This window comes from Chanos chanos, chromosome 4 (assembly GCF_902362185.1).
Source record: "Chanos chanos chromosome 4, fChaCha1.1, whole genome shotgun sequence".
NCBI lineage: Eukaryota > Metazoa > Chordata > Actinopteri > Gonorynchiformes > Chanidae > Chanos > Chanos chanos.
The window spans coordinates 17,427,565-17,442,564 of NC_044498.1; the positions used below are offsets into that span (position 1 = coordinate 17,427,565).

Below are 15,000 nucleotides of genomic sequence, written 5' to 3' on the forward strand. Positions count from 1 at the left end.
GGTGCGCTCTCGTCATTTGTCTAACATTCTTCTTTCAACAGCATATTTTGTTGTTTACTTGATTCCACCTACAACCGAATAAAACTAGATACTCTTTGTCGATCTTAGAATATGTAAGTAATCCACTACGACTACAAACAAACTGATGCCCCTTTCCTTGGATGATATTAGACATGATTTGTCACAGGGTAAACAGGTAATAATACCCCATTATGCTTGGAAAGCATCCAGGTCTTTATCGGGTTTATCGTTGCTGATTGCTTTATCAAATCATTTAACGTGTTAATTTAATTTTAGACACTACTCCGAATAGAACAGGATATTGGATGCCTTAATTTTCACCTTGTGTGACCGCGTCACCTGTGAAAACAATTTAACTTCATAGGAAAATTTGAGTCAGTTTACAATGTAAGTGAAATCAAAGATGTGATTTAAAAGTGAATTTGTTCAGAGCAGAGTGTCGTCATTTCAGCGACAAAATCAAAATCAATTTGAATGAAAGACGTAGTTCGGAGAAAAGAGTTCTTCTAATAACAAAGTTTTGGTGTTTTTGCTGTACACGGGTTGATAAAGATCAAATGCTTTAAGTGAGAAAAGAAGGTTCCACGATTCAAAAACTAATTTTCTTGACTACTGTACTGAGCCTATTGCTGAAGTTCTCTAATGGCTTTTTGTGTTCTGAGATGAGACAGATAATTATGCCCCGTTGATATAAAGGAGTGAGAATTTCTAAACAGTTACATGATCCTATCAGAGTCCCTTGCAGCTCAGACTGACCAAGGCAATGATGTTGTGTACCCTCAGCTGAGAGTGTGTGTGTATGTGTGTGTGTGTGTGTGAGCTGCATTTGGTTTTGCCTGAGGTAGGGAGGCTTGAGGGTCCTGCCATGTGTATTTTCTGTATACACTGAACACATTTGTGGCCTATTGAGGCAGCAAAGAAGTCCTGGTGGATTCCGTAAATACGGTGCGTGGCCATTGTACGTTTGATTCATGCCATGGTAGCATTTATGAGTCATTACTTGCCCCCTCCTTCACTGTGACACAGCTGAACACGCTCTCTCTCTCTCTCTCTCTCTCTCTCTCTCGGTCTCACACACACACACACACACACACACACACACACACACACACGCACTCACACGCACACTCACACACACATGCAAAAGGCTGTGGTGAGTGGCCTCTTGTCCATGCATACTGATACTTAGTTTTTGAGAGGATTGTGTTTGAAATTATAAGAATGAAATGCCAAGCTGCATGTAATGCACTATATATTTAAGCATAATTAAAATGGGTTTTCACAGTATGTATTGTAAAGTTAATGTTATATATCACACTGTGTCCCTAGTCCCTAGTAATGTTAATCTATCACTTTACTCACTCAGCTATTAAAATGCCAGCAGTAAGCACTTGACATAAATAATTGGGAGGTTGTGCATTTTAGCTCTAGCTGGAACAGTGAGATGAACAGTGAGTTTGAATGTGGCAATGAACAGTAAGAAGCTGTTTCTTTGGTGCATCTCTCTCTCTCCCTCTCTCACTCTCTCTAACACACACACACACACACACACACACACACACACAATACACATCAGTTATATAGTTTGGTACAGAAATAATGGTCAATTTTGATTACTTTGTGTGTGCACTTATTCATGTGTGTGTGTGCGTGTGCGTGTGCATGTGTGTGTGTGTGTGTATCTGTCTGTCTGTTCACATGCACACATGCCATGTACACAAGTCATGTTTTCCATCAGGTCTGAGAGTATAAAGTAAAAAGATCCCTGCATCATTATACCAGACACTGAGATCTACCTCCGCTGGGTCTCTCTTTTTGTTCCTCAGACCAGTGTGCTACAGACTGATTAATCAAACTCTGCTCCATCTCCAATCTCAAAATACCTACAGACACCCAAGCTGAGCCAGCTCCCATTCTGTCCTGCTACCTCTCAGTGGCCTTTACCAGTTAATCAGTGGTGCAGTCAGGCCCAGATGTCTCACTCTCATTCACTCCTGAAGGGCCAGATTCACAAAAGCATTTAGCAAGTGTTGAGTCAGTAATGTAATCTATGATTGATGCTTCAAGTATGTCTTTAGACCTGCTAAATATATTTCCACTTGAGCATCCTGAGTGCTGTTCGTCAGCTGAAAATTGGTTGGTTGCATCTCAGCATGTAGTGGCATCTTGACATTCCTAATGAGGACATGTGACACACTGACTATGTGCTGCTGGCTTTGGCCCATGGCTGGTGTGAACATGTTGAGAGAATAGCAGGTGGTGGGGCCTGACCCAGCAATTAGGTGTCTTGAGAAACATTTTATAGTTATAAGTGTTAGCAAAATGAGAATGTGGTGAAATTTTTTTTACTATTTATCATTCTCCGACTCACTCTACTCTGTCTGTCTGCTAAGACTTACGTAGATGGAGGAATGCACTTACAGCATGATTTACCTAAGCCTTTGTGTGTGCATAAAATCATTAACATAGTCATGGCTAATGTCAGTTATGAGAGTGGTAATTGTCATGGTGTTTGAAGTTTGGCAGTCATCTGTCATGTATTGCTTTTATCTGCGAAATGCTAAATGCAGAAATTATGTTTGTTGACTTTCGATGAATTCAAGTAGTTTTAACCATATCACTTTCTCTTCACTAATGGCTGCAGTATACAAATGAAATTTAGTGGCAGAGAGTGTAAACTCTCAGTGTGTGCTTTAGAGCTATGACTTGTCAAAATATTATTTTCATGTGATAAGAGATGATCTGTGATAGAACTGTTGGTTGTTTGTTCGCTGTGATGACGAGGTTGCTCAGGCCCAGTGTTGGCGGTAACATTTCTCTGGCTCTTGTCATCACTTTGGCAGAGGTGAATGGAAGTCACGTGACTCTTCCTGGGTCTGCTCAGCACTTTTCCATGTGTTGATTGGTATCTCTGTTGCATTGTTGTTGGCTTAATTGCTTTGGCCTGTGCCAAACCTGCAGTCAAAGAGATTGAGCTGATAAAAGGAGAGGTCCATCCGACATTGCCACGACTTGTATGTGAGGCACTAGTACAAGTTGTTACAATGTTAGGAAAGCTACTGTGAAAAAAACGCAAACTTTTTTCTAGTTTTCAAATTTTAGAAGAACATAAGGCATATTTAAGCTAATCTTCAGTAAATCATGTTGTGTTTAACTAAAGTTCAAAATAAAAAGGTTGTGCCATTGTTTGTTGTGTGGCATGAGATTACTGGACAACTTGGAGAACCTCACAAGATTAAGTATTTAATCCTTTTGTAGCCCATTCACAGCTACATCATACAAAGTAATAAAGCCCTGAAAACATTACATATAGTTAGTTGAACTGTCACCCAGCTGCTACTAAACATTGTTAAATAATCAACTGAACGGTCAGTTTTAAACGTTGTGTTTTGTCAGAATAAGTGCTTTTGATTTCTGATTTTGAGCAATTCAACAAAAGGTGATGTCATAAAAAGGGTCTTTTGCTTCCTGTGCAGTCAGACAACAAAGCAGAATTGTATGCTAAGACACTGGATTTCATAAGACTCTCAAACTTAAAACAGATCATAGCTGTGAATGCTGTCGGCACTTTACTATCAGTCCTTTTGTCTTTATTTTAATTAGGTCATATATATCAGTGAGGATATAGCTCTAGGCAGGACAATAGCTGTGTCATGGCACTCCTCCATTACCTGTGGCAAGAATGGAAACTAATTCAGTGCCTATGGCTACTGAGGAGGCCTCCTCTGAAAATCTGATAGGTAACACTGCCGTAGAAGGCGTATTCCAGGCGTATCTGTGTGAGTGTGTGTGTGTGTGTGTGTGTGTGTGTGTGTGTGTGCGCGCGTGTATGTGTGTATGCAGTATGGGAAGTGAGCCAAAGCAGGAACACATCTACTGTAGTGTAGCAGCAGTGAATATAAGTGTGTGTGTGTGTGTCGGTGAGAGAGAGAGAGAGAGAGAGAGAGAGAGACTAGATATGAGCTGTTAAGGAGGCAGAACTGGAGAGAGTATGAGATATTTATCTCAAGCTTTGGATGTTGTTCCCTCTAGCAAAGCTTGCTTTAAAAGAAAAAAGAAACAGCAGCTGAATGTTACAGTCTTGCTTGTGCTGTGTCTGCACTTTGATCTTGCTCTGCACTTTCCCTCCTTCTTTCTTTGCTCCCTCTCTCCGTGTGTGTCTAGTGGGTACTCTGGCAGGTTGAAGGGTACCTTCTGTGTCCAGGCCAACTCACCAGTTCCAGTTACACTTATTGCCAAAGGAGTGGGTGGGCGCAGGGTGAGAATTAAATATTCATAGAGAGAAGGAAGTCAGAAAGAGAGAGGAGAGAGAGAAGACAGAGACAGAGAGAAAGAGACTGAGAGAGCGAGAGTAAGAGCAAGAGAGAGCGAGAGAGAAAGAGAGAAATGTTGTAGGGTTAATGAGAGAGGCTGAAAGGAAGATTAAGGAGAAAGATCAGAGAGAGCGAAACGCTAAGGGAATTAAAGAGAGTCACAAGGAAAGAGGAAAATGAGAGCAATGGGTCATTTGAGGAAAACTGGTCATGCAGACATTGTGTGTGTGTGTGTCAAAATAAATCAAGACATTTTAGAAAGTGATGATTCAATGTGATTGTGACTCACATTCTCGCAATGGTGTTACTGTATTATTAGGGCTCTTTGGCTTCCCTCTACCCTTTATATTTAGCTTTAATTTATAGCACTGTAGTTTAAAATGTAGGACTTCGTTTGTACACCATAGGGCTTTTATAATGTGAGCGCCTCTTTATCTTAAATATCTTAAACATCTTATTTTGTCGATGGTAGTGCATAGGCTAGCCAAGCGTAGTCTAGGCTGAGATAAGTACAAAACTGAGCTGGTTTTGCGCTTATCTCAGCCTGTAGATAATTGGCTCTAGAGCAATTGTCTGTTCTTTGACCATGGAAAAAATGGCTTACGCTGACAACATTGTTGTTGACTGTCCACTCAAAATACATGATCCCAGTCAAAAAACAGACTCATAGTCCTTCTCTATTATGTGTCATTTCCAGGTCCTTGTTCTGCACTGTAAATATTTGAACTCTCTACTATAGTTTACAAACAAACAGAACTTACAATGTATCTTAAGGTAATACACTGTGTACATGCACAGACATGAGAAGAGAGAAGACTATTAGATTGACTCTTCTACTAGAGTTAGAACAAAATGTTATCTTCATGAAGTGGCTGCATATGAAGTTTTTACAAACACATATTTTTCTTCAGACCGCAAGAAATATAATCATTTCTGAGATAAGACCTTGTCCAATTGAGACGATGACCTCTCGGTAACCTTTAATTCTTTCAGTACAGCAGACCAAGAGGAAGGTCAGCAGGCAGAAGCTGATCATAATCTACTTAGTAATACCCTCTGTCGTCATTGCTCCGGTGTGCTAACACATTTGTTATTGGGTTTAGCTGTGAGGTCAGCTTTTGTGTAGAAAAGAGCAGCTATGATAAGAAAATCTATTAGTCTTTGACAGCTCTCTGATTGCCTTCGCGTGCTCAAGGACAAGCCTTATTTAGCTGATTTAGAGTGAGAGGACATTTTCTCAAAAGCATATTTTTCTGCTCTCCAAGTTCACATTTATGAGTCAAGTGCTGCTTTTCCATCAGCTGTGCTGTCCCAATAATGTACAGCTCCTCCACGGACACTATATACAGACACTTTATTGGTCTTCTCCACTTACCTACATGTTCTCACCGCTACATGAGCATTGGTGAGCACCACTTTCTAGCATTTTATCCTTATAGAGGTTAACGGCAGGTGATGAAAAGAGGATGTTTAGCAAATGGCTAGGCTGCTTCTTGAACTTTACAAAGCACACAGGAGACTCTGAGGATCCACTTTGGATCTGTATTCCAGTAGCAGCTTAAGATTTAATCATGTCAAGACTTAAATATGTGCGCAAGTTTAAAGATTAATATTAAATTGTATGAAGGGGCTCCCCGAACTGGAAGGTCATGGTCCACCAGCGTAACCTGGAAAAAACGACATGGTACAGTTTAGTAGGCCCCAACCTGGCCAAATACAACACATATAACATAGCTCCGAAATACAGCACCAACTCAATACTAAACACTGCATTAACACACACCATGTAACAGCACAAGAACACAGTTATACCCAGCAAAAACAATGTATATTTACATAGAAAAACAAGGAGTGTGGCAAAGAAAGCAAATTGTGGAATGGCAACATGTACCATTTTCTACTACGCTCATATGTGTCAGTAATGTCCCCGTAAGGAAATGCAAATAGAAAAAGCGGAAGAAACCTTCCACCTCCTACCTTTTCATCTCTGTAAAGATTAATGTACACAATTATATAATTAGAGGGGTTAAAAATAGTTGTGTTTACCATATGGATGACAGCCCACAGTACTTAATGGAACTGATGGAAGCCCTGGAGGGTTAATACCTAAACCAGTTAAAATGAGCAATAGCCTTATCAAATTGTGGGTTCAACTCAGCATGTAAGTGATTATGTGTATGTGGAGGAGTGTGTGTGTGTGTGTGTGTGTGTGTGTGTGTGCATGTGTGTGCGCGTGTGTGCTTGTGTATGCGCACGCGTGTGTGTGTACCTGTGTGGGTGTCTGTGTGTGTGCTTCAGAGACAGCAGAATGATTTTAATGCTTAGGTGTGTGTTTTGTGCAGCACAACTCTGTGGCAGTCACATTTCAGTAGAACACTAGGAGAGAGCCTCAGATTCACTCACTGAGGGAATATAAATGTCAGAGAACTGCCTTGGCTTGTCTCATTAGTAACTACCTTGGGCTTCCTTGAACAAAATTCATGAAGGAACATTCAGCACTGGACTTTTTGTGCTCTTAGCTGTAACTGCTTAAATTTCACATTTCAGATGCCTGTATATAAGTGTGACTTATTTACATAAGTGTAGTCTTAAAGAACTGTCAGAGTTTATCCTTAAGACATGTCAAATCCATGCCTCACCGGTCATCATCATCACCGAGTCTTTCTGGTGCTTATTTCATCCACACGTGTCTTTGCATGTCATTGCTCAGGAGAGTTAAACCCCATGGAGTTTATAGTGTTAAGGTAGCTGTGGGACTGGAGAGTTTTCATTAGTGGAGTGTGATGAAGCAGTCACCACACTGTGGACTCAGCAGTATTGATACTGTCCTGAGGTGCCTGGGCCACAGAAAAGACTGCAGTTAGTTGTACCACTCAACACTTTTTTTTCTCAAAGAGAGTTCACAAAGTTCAGACAAAGCATGTATGGATAGCGGCTATGTTTTGACCTCACAGCCACATATAAGGACAGATTTTTTAAGCATTTCACCACGGGATCTGCACTTCAGCATATAAAATGAAAACCTTTTCTTACTGCAAAATATTTTGAGTGCAGATGTGAAACTGTTCATTGTAAATGGCTGATACCTGCTGTTTTGTCCCTTGAGAAAAACTTGTACACCTTCTCAGTGAATACGGCAGGTAGTGTATTTAATTATATTCTCAGCAGCACTGATGGGAACACAGATGGTTATCAATACAATATTGCTCTTATAAGTGTCCTCTACAGCATCACAACACTGATTATATGAGATTATGTACATCTGACAGAACTTCAAATCACAACATACTGTGTATAGAAGTAACTTGTCTGTTTAGAACAGTGGCATCATTATATGAACGCTTTGAGTCCTGTCTGGAGGATGAACCACTGCGGTCAAAATGGTCATGGAACTGTGAAAACAAAGAACAACATACTGAAAAAAATGTGGTGATCCATGCCAACAGAGCTTTCATTATTCCACGAGTTGCATGGAAATACATTTTCTCTGTGAGATTCGACACAACACCATATTTCCTCATATTGCAAACCATCTGTTAATTTGTGATCCATCGCTGGAACAGGAAAACAGAAGGTGTGAAACTGGTTTTTGGATTTATTTAGACATTTTTTTGTGTGTGTGTTAAATACCTCTGAATGCAAACCATCATGCTATCCAAACATCATAATGTAAAGCAGGTCGCAGTTTGGCACTGAAAGGCCAAAAAAACAGAACAGAGTACGTGTGTGTTTTGGTAGCGGTGACTATGCAGTCATAGGAGGTTAAGATACATATTTTCTGCTGTCTTGTGAATGAATGTGTTTGATTCATGAGGGGTGAGAGATCTCTTGTTTTATCACATGGTGGCCCCACTCCTATTTAAGGCATGATGATGCCAAGCTGTGCCCAGGTCATATGGTTGGTCATTTGAAGGTGGCATACCACACAGGAACTGTGCTGTGAGGGAGGCTGCTCTGCAAGGCCATAATTAAAGCAGCTGACGGCCGCTGCAGGGCCCAGGCAGGGGCCTGCTAAAATAGCATTCCCCTCCATTCTGGATCTCATACAGGCTGACTCTCTTAAATCACCCGTGTGCACTGCCACATACACACGTTACCTCTCCGGTTTTTATTGCCTGTCCTAAATACAAACAAAAAACATACTGTATTATTACCAGTTTTTGATGATTTTGCTAAAATAACTGACATATGCAAAAAACAAAAACATTATACTTTAAGCCTTGTAATATTTTTCCAGGGGACATTGTGTGAGCAAAATGCATAATCTATATTGTAAATGTAAAACCATGTGTGATGTTTACAGACATTTTGTTCTTTTGGTGAGAGGCTATACACCATGAGTATACACCATGAGTAGCTTTGAATGAAAAATAATTTGAATAACAAGATGTTGCCTGTTTTTTTTTTTTTAAATATCCAGTAGATTGGCTGTACACTCATGTCATTGTTAGCTCTGGTTGTACTGTTTTACTCTGCCGAGTGGATGGAGACAGAGAACCTGTAAAATACTTAGGGATTGTTGGAAACAAGGTACTTTGATCTTGTTCAAGTTTGGTTCATTATTATTATTATTATTATTATTATTATTATTATTATTATTATTATTACTATTATTCTGTAGTGCTCTGAACAACACTTTACAAAAAAATCATTTGCTTCATACAATTCTACAGGAGTGTTCATGCTCTTTTGGGGTTAGATTATGAAGGGACATGCATGACGATTGCCCAAACCGAGCTTGAAGGTTAGAGGTACAATAGAAAACTGTTCTGAATTGTTTGAATGGAGGTAGGTCAAGCACAGGTCATGTTTTACTTTGCAGCAAGTGCAAATTCTGTAGGTACACAGGAATATGACTTGACACCTCTATGAAAGATTTATTAAGCTGAGTACATTATGCAGCTGTCTCTGGGATAGGTTTCATAGTTTTAAATGTTTACTTGTGTGTGGCGCTGACCCACTTAGATGCCTTAGATGTTATGATGTGCATCTTTTACCTTTTCATAATTATATTCAGACAATTGATTTGTTGTATTTTTTGTTTTGCGTAATGAGGTCACAGATGGTGACAAGAACTCACATAATGGACTGTCATGTTATCGTAGAGTCTAAAGATAGGGCACGGAGAGAGTGCACATTGTGGGAAAGACTGGTGAGAGAGAGAGAGAGAGAGAGAGAGAGAGACCTGTACAAAAAGATTAGGAAAAAGATTAGAAAGTTAGATCATGAATAAGTGCATGGAACAGTACCAATACCAATCACACTGTGTGAACACAGGCGATAGCCTGGGTAAGCCAGCTTCATCTGTAGAGCTAGTGTTCTTACCCACTTCCTGCCACACAGAGCAAGGTAAGCAAGGCCCTAATCATCATAATGACTTGCATAATGTCCCTTAGCTATTTTTGCTGCCTGTGCTGCAGATTAGTTAGCTCTGATCCCCTTTTCTTAATTCCCAGGGTGAAAAAGAATGATTCCAACCTGATCTCTTAGCGCCTTATTATTGTCTGTACTGCTGGCAGTATACATCTATCAGTCTTGGTCTGGTCTCCCCGCTGGTCTGGTAACACAGACTGTGTTTTACTAATCTTTGCAATTAACAATACTGAGCAGTGGTGCAGTGTGTAACATTTCTGGCTGTTCAGAGACAGTTTACAGATTTGGTAGTTTTGTATTAAGAGATTTGTTTCTTTGCTTTTCTTTTTTTTCAAATTCATTAATTGCTTAAAATGTAAAGTTTAAAAATATTGCTTTCATAGTACTTGAATCCATTAGATCTGACAGATTATCTGCTCTTCCATCTCTAGCTCTGATCACAGTGCAAAGTCTTTATCATTAAAATTAAACACAACAGATGTTTTTGTTAAAGGAAAAGTGCAACTGTATTTAAATCTTGAGTTTATATATATATATATGTATAGTTTTTATAACTCTCTCATGGAGTTTCTATGCACTTCACAGACAGTGATAGCGGAGAATTAAAATCTTTGCTGGAAAACATTGGCTGTAGTACTAGACTTGGCTTTTGAAAGCAAGCCTCACTGACTGAAATCTAATAAGCTAAACACATTGTGGAAAAAACAAAATATTGGAGTGCCCTTCTTGTAAGACTATACTGAAACGCACACACATATATAATAACATATGTATGGCTTTTTGAGGAACTTTTTGGAAATGTTATTGTCAGCCAAGTCAAAGCTCCTGCTTAGATGATGTTCATCCAACATGTTTTCTCCCACTGGGCATTTGATAAACCTGGGAGGAGGATTTGAGTTGCTGGTACCATATGCCTGCCTCTGTTGTTGCTGAACCCAAACTGTGTATAGCATCACACATAATGTGACCAGCTCAGCTACTGGAATACCCGATAAGAAATGGAAGATCTTGTCAGTTGTGATCAATGTGACTGTCAAGAATGAAAGATTAGAAAGAAATAAGGGACAGAGCTGAATATGAAATTCAAACAGTGTGGGGTTAGGTTTCGAATTTTCTGTCTTTTGTTGCAGATTTGGTGCAGATTTGGTGCAGATTTGGCCTCACTTCTAGCCGTCTCTGCTCTGATTATTGGCTGGATCTGAGATATAGATTAATCGCTTTTTGGCCTCCCTCTCTCACCCTCCCATTTTTTCTCCATTTATTGGAAAGTGAACGATATTTGATTAACAACATTAATTATATGAATCAGTCAGAGCGATGGTCCTTTCCCCGGCAGACTGCAGGGGATCATCCATTACTGTCTTTGAGCAAAAAGAAAAAAAGGAAAAGACTGTGTATGTGTACGTGTTTGTGTGTGTGTGTGTGTGTGTTTGTGTGGCTGTGATGACACTTGCTGTCAAGGTGATATGTGAAGCTGAGAGACTCGCTGCTCTACAGGGTATAGGCTTTCAGATGAAGATGATGGCTAGTGACCTCCATCTTTAGAGTCATTGCCTCAAGTTGTGTGTATATGCATGTGCGTGCGTCTGTGCATGTGTGTGTGTGTGTGTGTGTGTTTGTGCCTCAGTGTTGTAGGGTACATTTCTGGCCAGACTGGGTACTGCATCCTATATTTACCAAAAGTGACTCTAAAAAAATGATCAAGGACAAATTAATTTAAAAGTTTAACTTACATATATATAACAAACAATACATTAAGACTTACTCTCCTCTCTCTCTCTCTCTCTCTCTTTCAGATGAAGGGCAGACAGTATGCCAGGGGCCCCCTGAGATGATAGGCCAACGGTTGGCAGAGGTTGGCATGCAGCTGAGATCAGAGTGCCATCAGGGTCTGGGCTACTGGGACTACCTCTTCTTCATTGCCATCGGCTTTGTCATTTTCTCCGCTGGCACTGTCTCGGCCTGGGTGATGGGAGTTCTCATGGTGCTTTACGAGCGCTACAGCAAGAAGAAGAGCGAAGAGCTTGACAGTGAGGATGAGGGGGAACACGGAGGGGGCCTTGGGGGTGGTGGGGGTAACCAGGGCAATGGGGACCTCAGCAAGCCTGGTATGCAGGTGTGAAATGTGGACACCAATGCTGTCTTGATGACCTGACAACAACAGCATGAGGATTCTAGTGCCCAGTGGGAGGACAGAGGGACAAAACAGATATAGAAAAAAAGAATCAAGGGAAGGCTGTCCTTCGCAAAGGATGGTGGGAAATGTAGTTCTTCGTTGCATATAAGGGTGATTTAACTGTACTGTAAGAAAGAATCGGTTTTAGCAGAAAGAATGGTAAAAAAAGTCTGTTATTGCTGGACTATGGACTGTAGAAAGCTAGGTTAATTCCTGGTTACCAAGTATTAGAGTCTAAATACTATATAACTAAGTAATAACTGATTCAAATCCAGGTAGTGTGTGTATGTGTGTGTGAAGAGACACGAATGAGAAAGCAGAGAGATGGGGTAATGGGTGCCAGGCAGTCTGACTGAGACTAATTGAGAAAGCTGCAGTTGCAGCTGCAGTGTTTATAGCATGACTTCCCTCCATCTGGGGTGTGAAGAGTCAGACTGGGTTAACTGTGCATTAGCGTTGCTCAGACACATACACATACAAAGCAAACACACCACTGTCCCCACCATTAGTTAAGGGATGGGGGCCCTGGTTCACGGTCAGACACAGAGAGATAAGGAACACAATGGAATAATTAAATGGTAGATTTAGATGAGATGTTTCCCTCCATCAGATTAGGGAATGGAGGGAGTGTTAAACAACATTAAAAGAAACAGACACTCCAGACCCAGTGGGAAATAAAAGAGATGGACAATATAAGGAGGCGCCTCGGGCCATGACGTCGTTATCTATAATGAGTGAAAATGAGATGGCTGGGGTATGAGCTAAAGAGTTGTTTGTTTGCTCATTGATAGAATGATTACGTAAGACTGAATTGACCAGTCTAGAGTCTGGAGCTGAGGTTTAAGAGCTCTCAATGAGCCTGTATGCACTGCACCGAAAAGCCTTACACACAGATGTAATTAGTCCAGCAATAAAATACCTTCATGGGTTACACTGAGAGTAAAAGGGACAGGAATGGAGGAGGTTCATTGTGTGTGCGTGTGTGTGTGTGTGTGTGTGTATGTGTGTGTGTGTATATGTGTGTATGGTTGTTTGTGTTCGTATGTGTTTATGTTGTGTTTATGCTGCAGTATACAAGCTATAAGAGATGGAGCATTGAACTGTGTCAGCATAGAGTACTTTTGGCATGGCTGTAGTTCTTTAATCAAATTTCGTCAACCCCGATTGCTGCTTTGGGGCTATACTGCTCGCATGGGCAAGCCACTCAAGGGCAGCGCTAAAGTCAAACGTGCTCCACCCGAGCACCATCAACAACCCCTCCTCTCTCTTATCCTTTTTCAAAAGATGAATGCGTAGCTGTCACCATGTCTGCCTCTCCTCTTCTCTTATTTCTTCTCACGTCTTTTTGAGAACTTGTCCTGGACTTTAAAAGACCGTATATTTACGACCTGCTAACCCATCTAAAATGGCTTTAGGAGCTTAAAGGGATGAATCTGCAGATCAAAAGCTGTCTTTAAGATATTTCTGATTCAATCGTCCTATTTGGCCTCACACCCCATCCGTTGTAGGTTCTGTTGGGATGGAGGATTTTACCTGCCATGAATTAAAAAATAAGCAAAAAAAAAACAGACTAAAAACAAAAACAAACAGTCAAGTACAAATGTCTCTTTCCACTTTCTCTGATACAGACCATTTTCACCCCTTGTTCTCTCTCCTTTCATTCTTTCCTCTCATTCTGTCTCAGGTAGAGAGGACTCTCAGGTCATGTGTCACAGAGAATACTCTCCAGGCTGGAAGCTGTGAGGATCTGGGCTCTATCAAGTGTTAACCCTTTCCCAGGACAGACAGTGTATAAATACCAAGTGTTGAAGGAGAAGAGGGATTAGGGACTCTTGTGGCATAAAGGGGGTGGGGGCACGAGGCTGTGGGCAAGCTTTGGTTTTGTCTTACTTCTTCACTGGGGGGAAACAACAACATATAGATATGTTCTGGTGCAGAGTCACTGTCAAGGGTAAAGGCTCTCGCTGATGTCAGCTTTACAGCAATAAGAGAAAGGGAAGTGGGGCAGGATACTATATAGATATGTGTGTATGTGTGAGTGTGTGTGTGTCTGTTTGTGTGTCTGTTTGTGTGTGTGTGTGTGTGTGTGTGTGTAACTTGTCATTGGCTGCTTTGACCTTCAAGAGGATGCATGCATGTCTACCATGCATGGTTACCCCTTAGAATAAGCACTTGAATTTTGAAACTGTTATTGGTGAGTGGATGGTAATTCCACCACAAATATTTATGTATAAATGTAGAGGGGTTTCAGGATTTGAAACTTTAATCTGACAGTGAGGCTGACTATGTGTATCTGTAGATAAGGGCAAGAGCAGGTGTGAAGTTAGGTTACATTATCACACTGAGCTTCCAAATTAACATGCACGTAATGTAGCTAAGCTTATAACTATGTGTGTGTGTGTGTGTGTGTTTGTGTGTGTGTGTGTGTGTGTGTGTATTGGGTTTGGATGATTTGAACTCCTGATAATAATGTGGCTGGGGTGGCCAGTGTTAAAGAATTATTCCTTTGCTACAGAATGCTGCTCACATCCACCCACCCACACACCCCCACACACACACACTCACAAAATGTTAGAGATAACTTATAAACAACCAGAAACATCGTTGCTTCCCTGAGGCCCTGCTTCTTATCTTCGTGCATAATATTCAGACAAGTTCACCTTCTGTGTAGAGCAGAAATAACGAATGGCACTGTTGGAAAGGTGGGGCTTCCATATCCAAGCTTTTCCACATGTATTTATACTCATACGTGGTTGCTTGGCAGCTTGTCTGGGTCGGCCTTAGAATTCTCTGCTATATCTGCCCATTTGGCTGTCTGGGCAATGCAGGATGGATTTATACCTCCCGCTCTGTGGTAGAGCAGATTGAGGGTGTGTTGTAAGTCATAGGTCTCAACATTCACATGTTCACTCTGGCATGTTGAAAGTGCCATGTGAAGGATAGGGTGAAGGGAAATGTTAAACACTCCAATAGACTATAATCCTATGGGGTTTGAGGAATGGTTGGCTAGAGAGAACTGGGATGTCTGGTTCAGTGCAAGGCGAGATCTCAAAAAGCCAAATCGATTTGCTGTCTGCAGTGTGCATGTTCGTCATGCTCTGTCCATCATGCGTAAAG

At 40.9% G+C, this 15,000-nt stretch overlaps 1 protein-coding gene across 1 annotated transcript in view; it reads left to right on the forward strand.

Annotated features, from left to right (window-relative positions):
- Nucleotides 1-11,829, forward strand: part of lrrc52 (leucine rich repeat containing 52) — a 12,482-nt gene extending 653 nt beyond the window's left edge. The window contains exon 2 of the mRNA XM_030773071.1: nucleotides 11,504-11,829. Coding sequence (XP_030628931.1) covers nucleotides 11,504-11,829 — 326 coding nt within the window. The remainder of the gene's footprint in view (nucleotides 1-11,503) is intronic.
- Nucleotides 11,830-15,000: the final 3,171 nt, after the last annotated feature.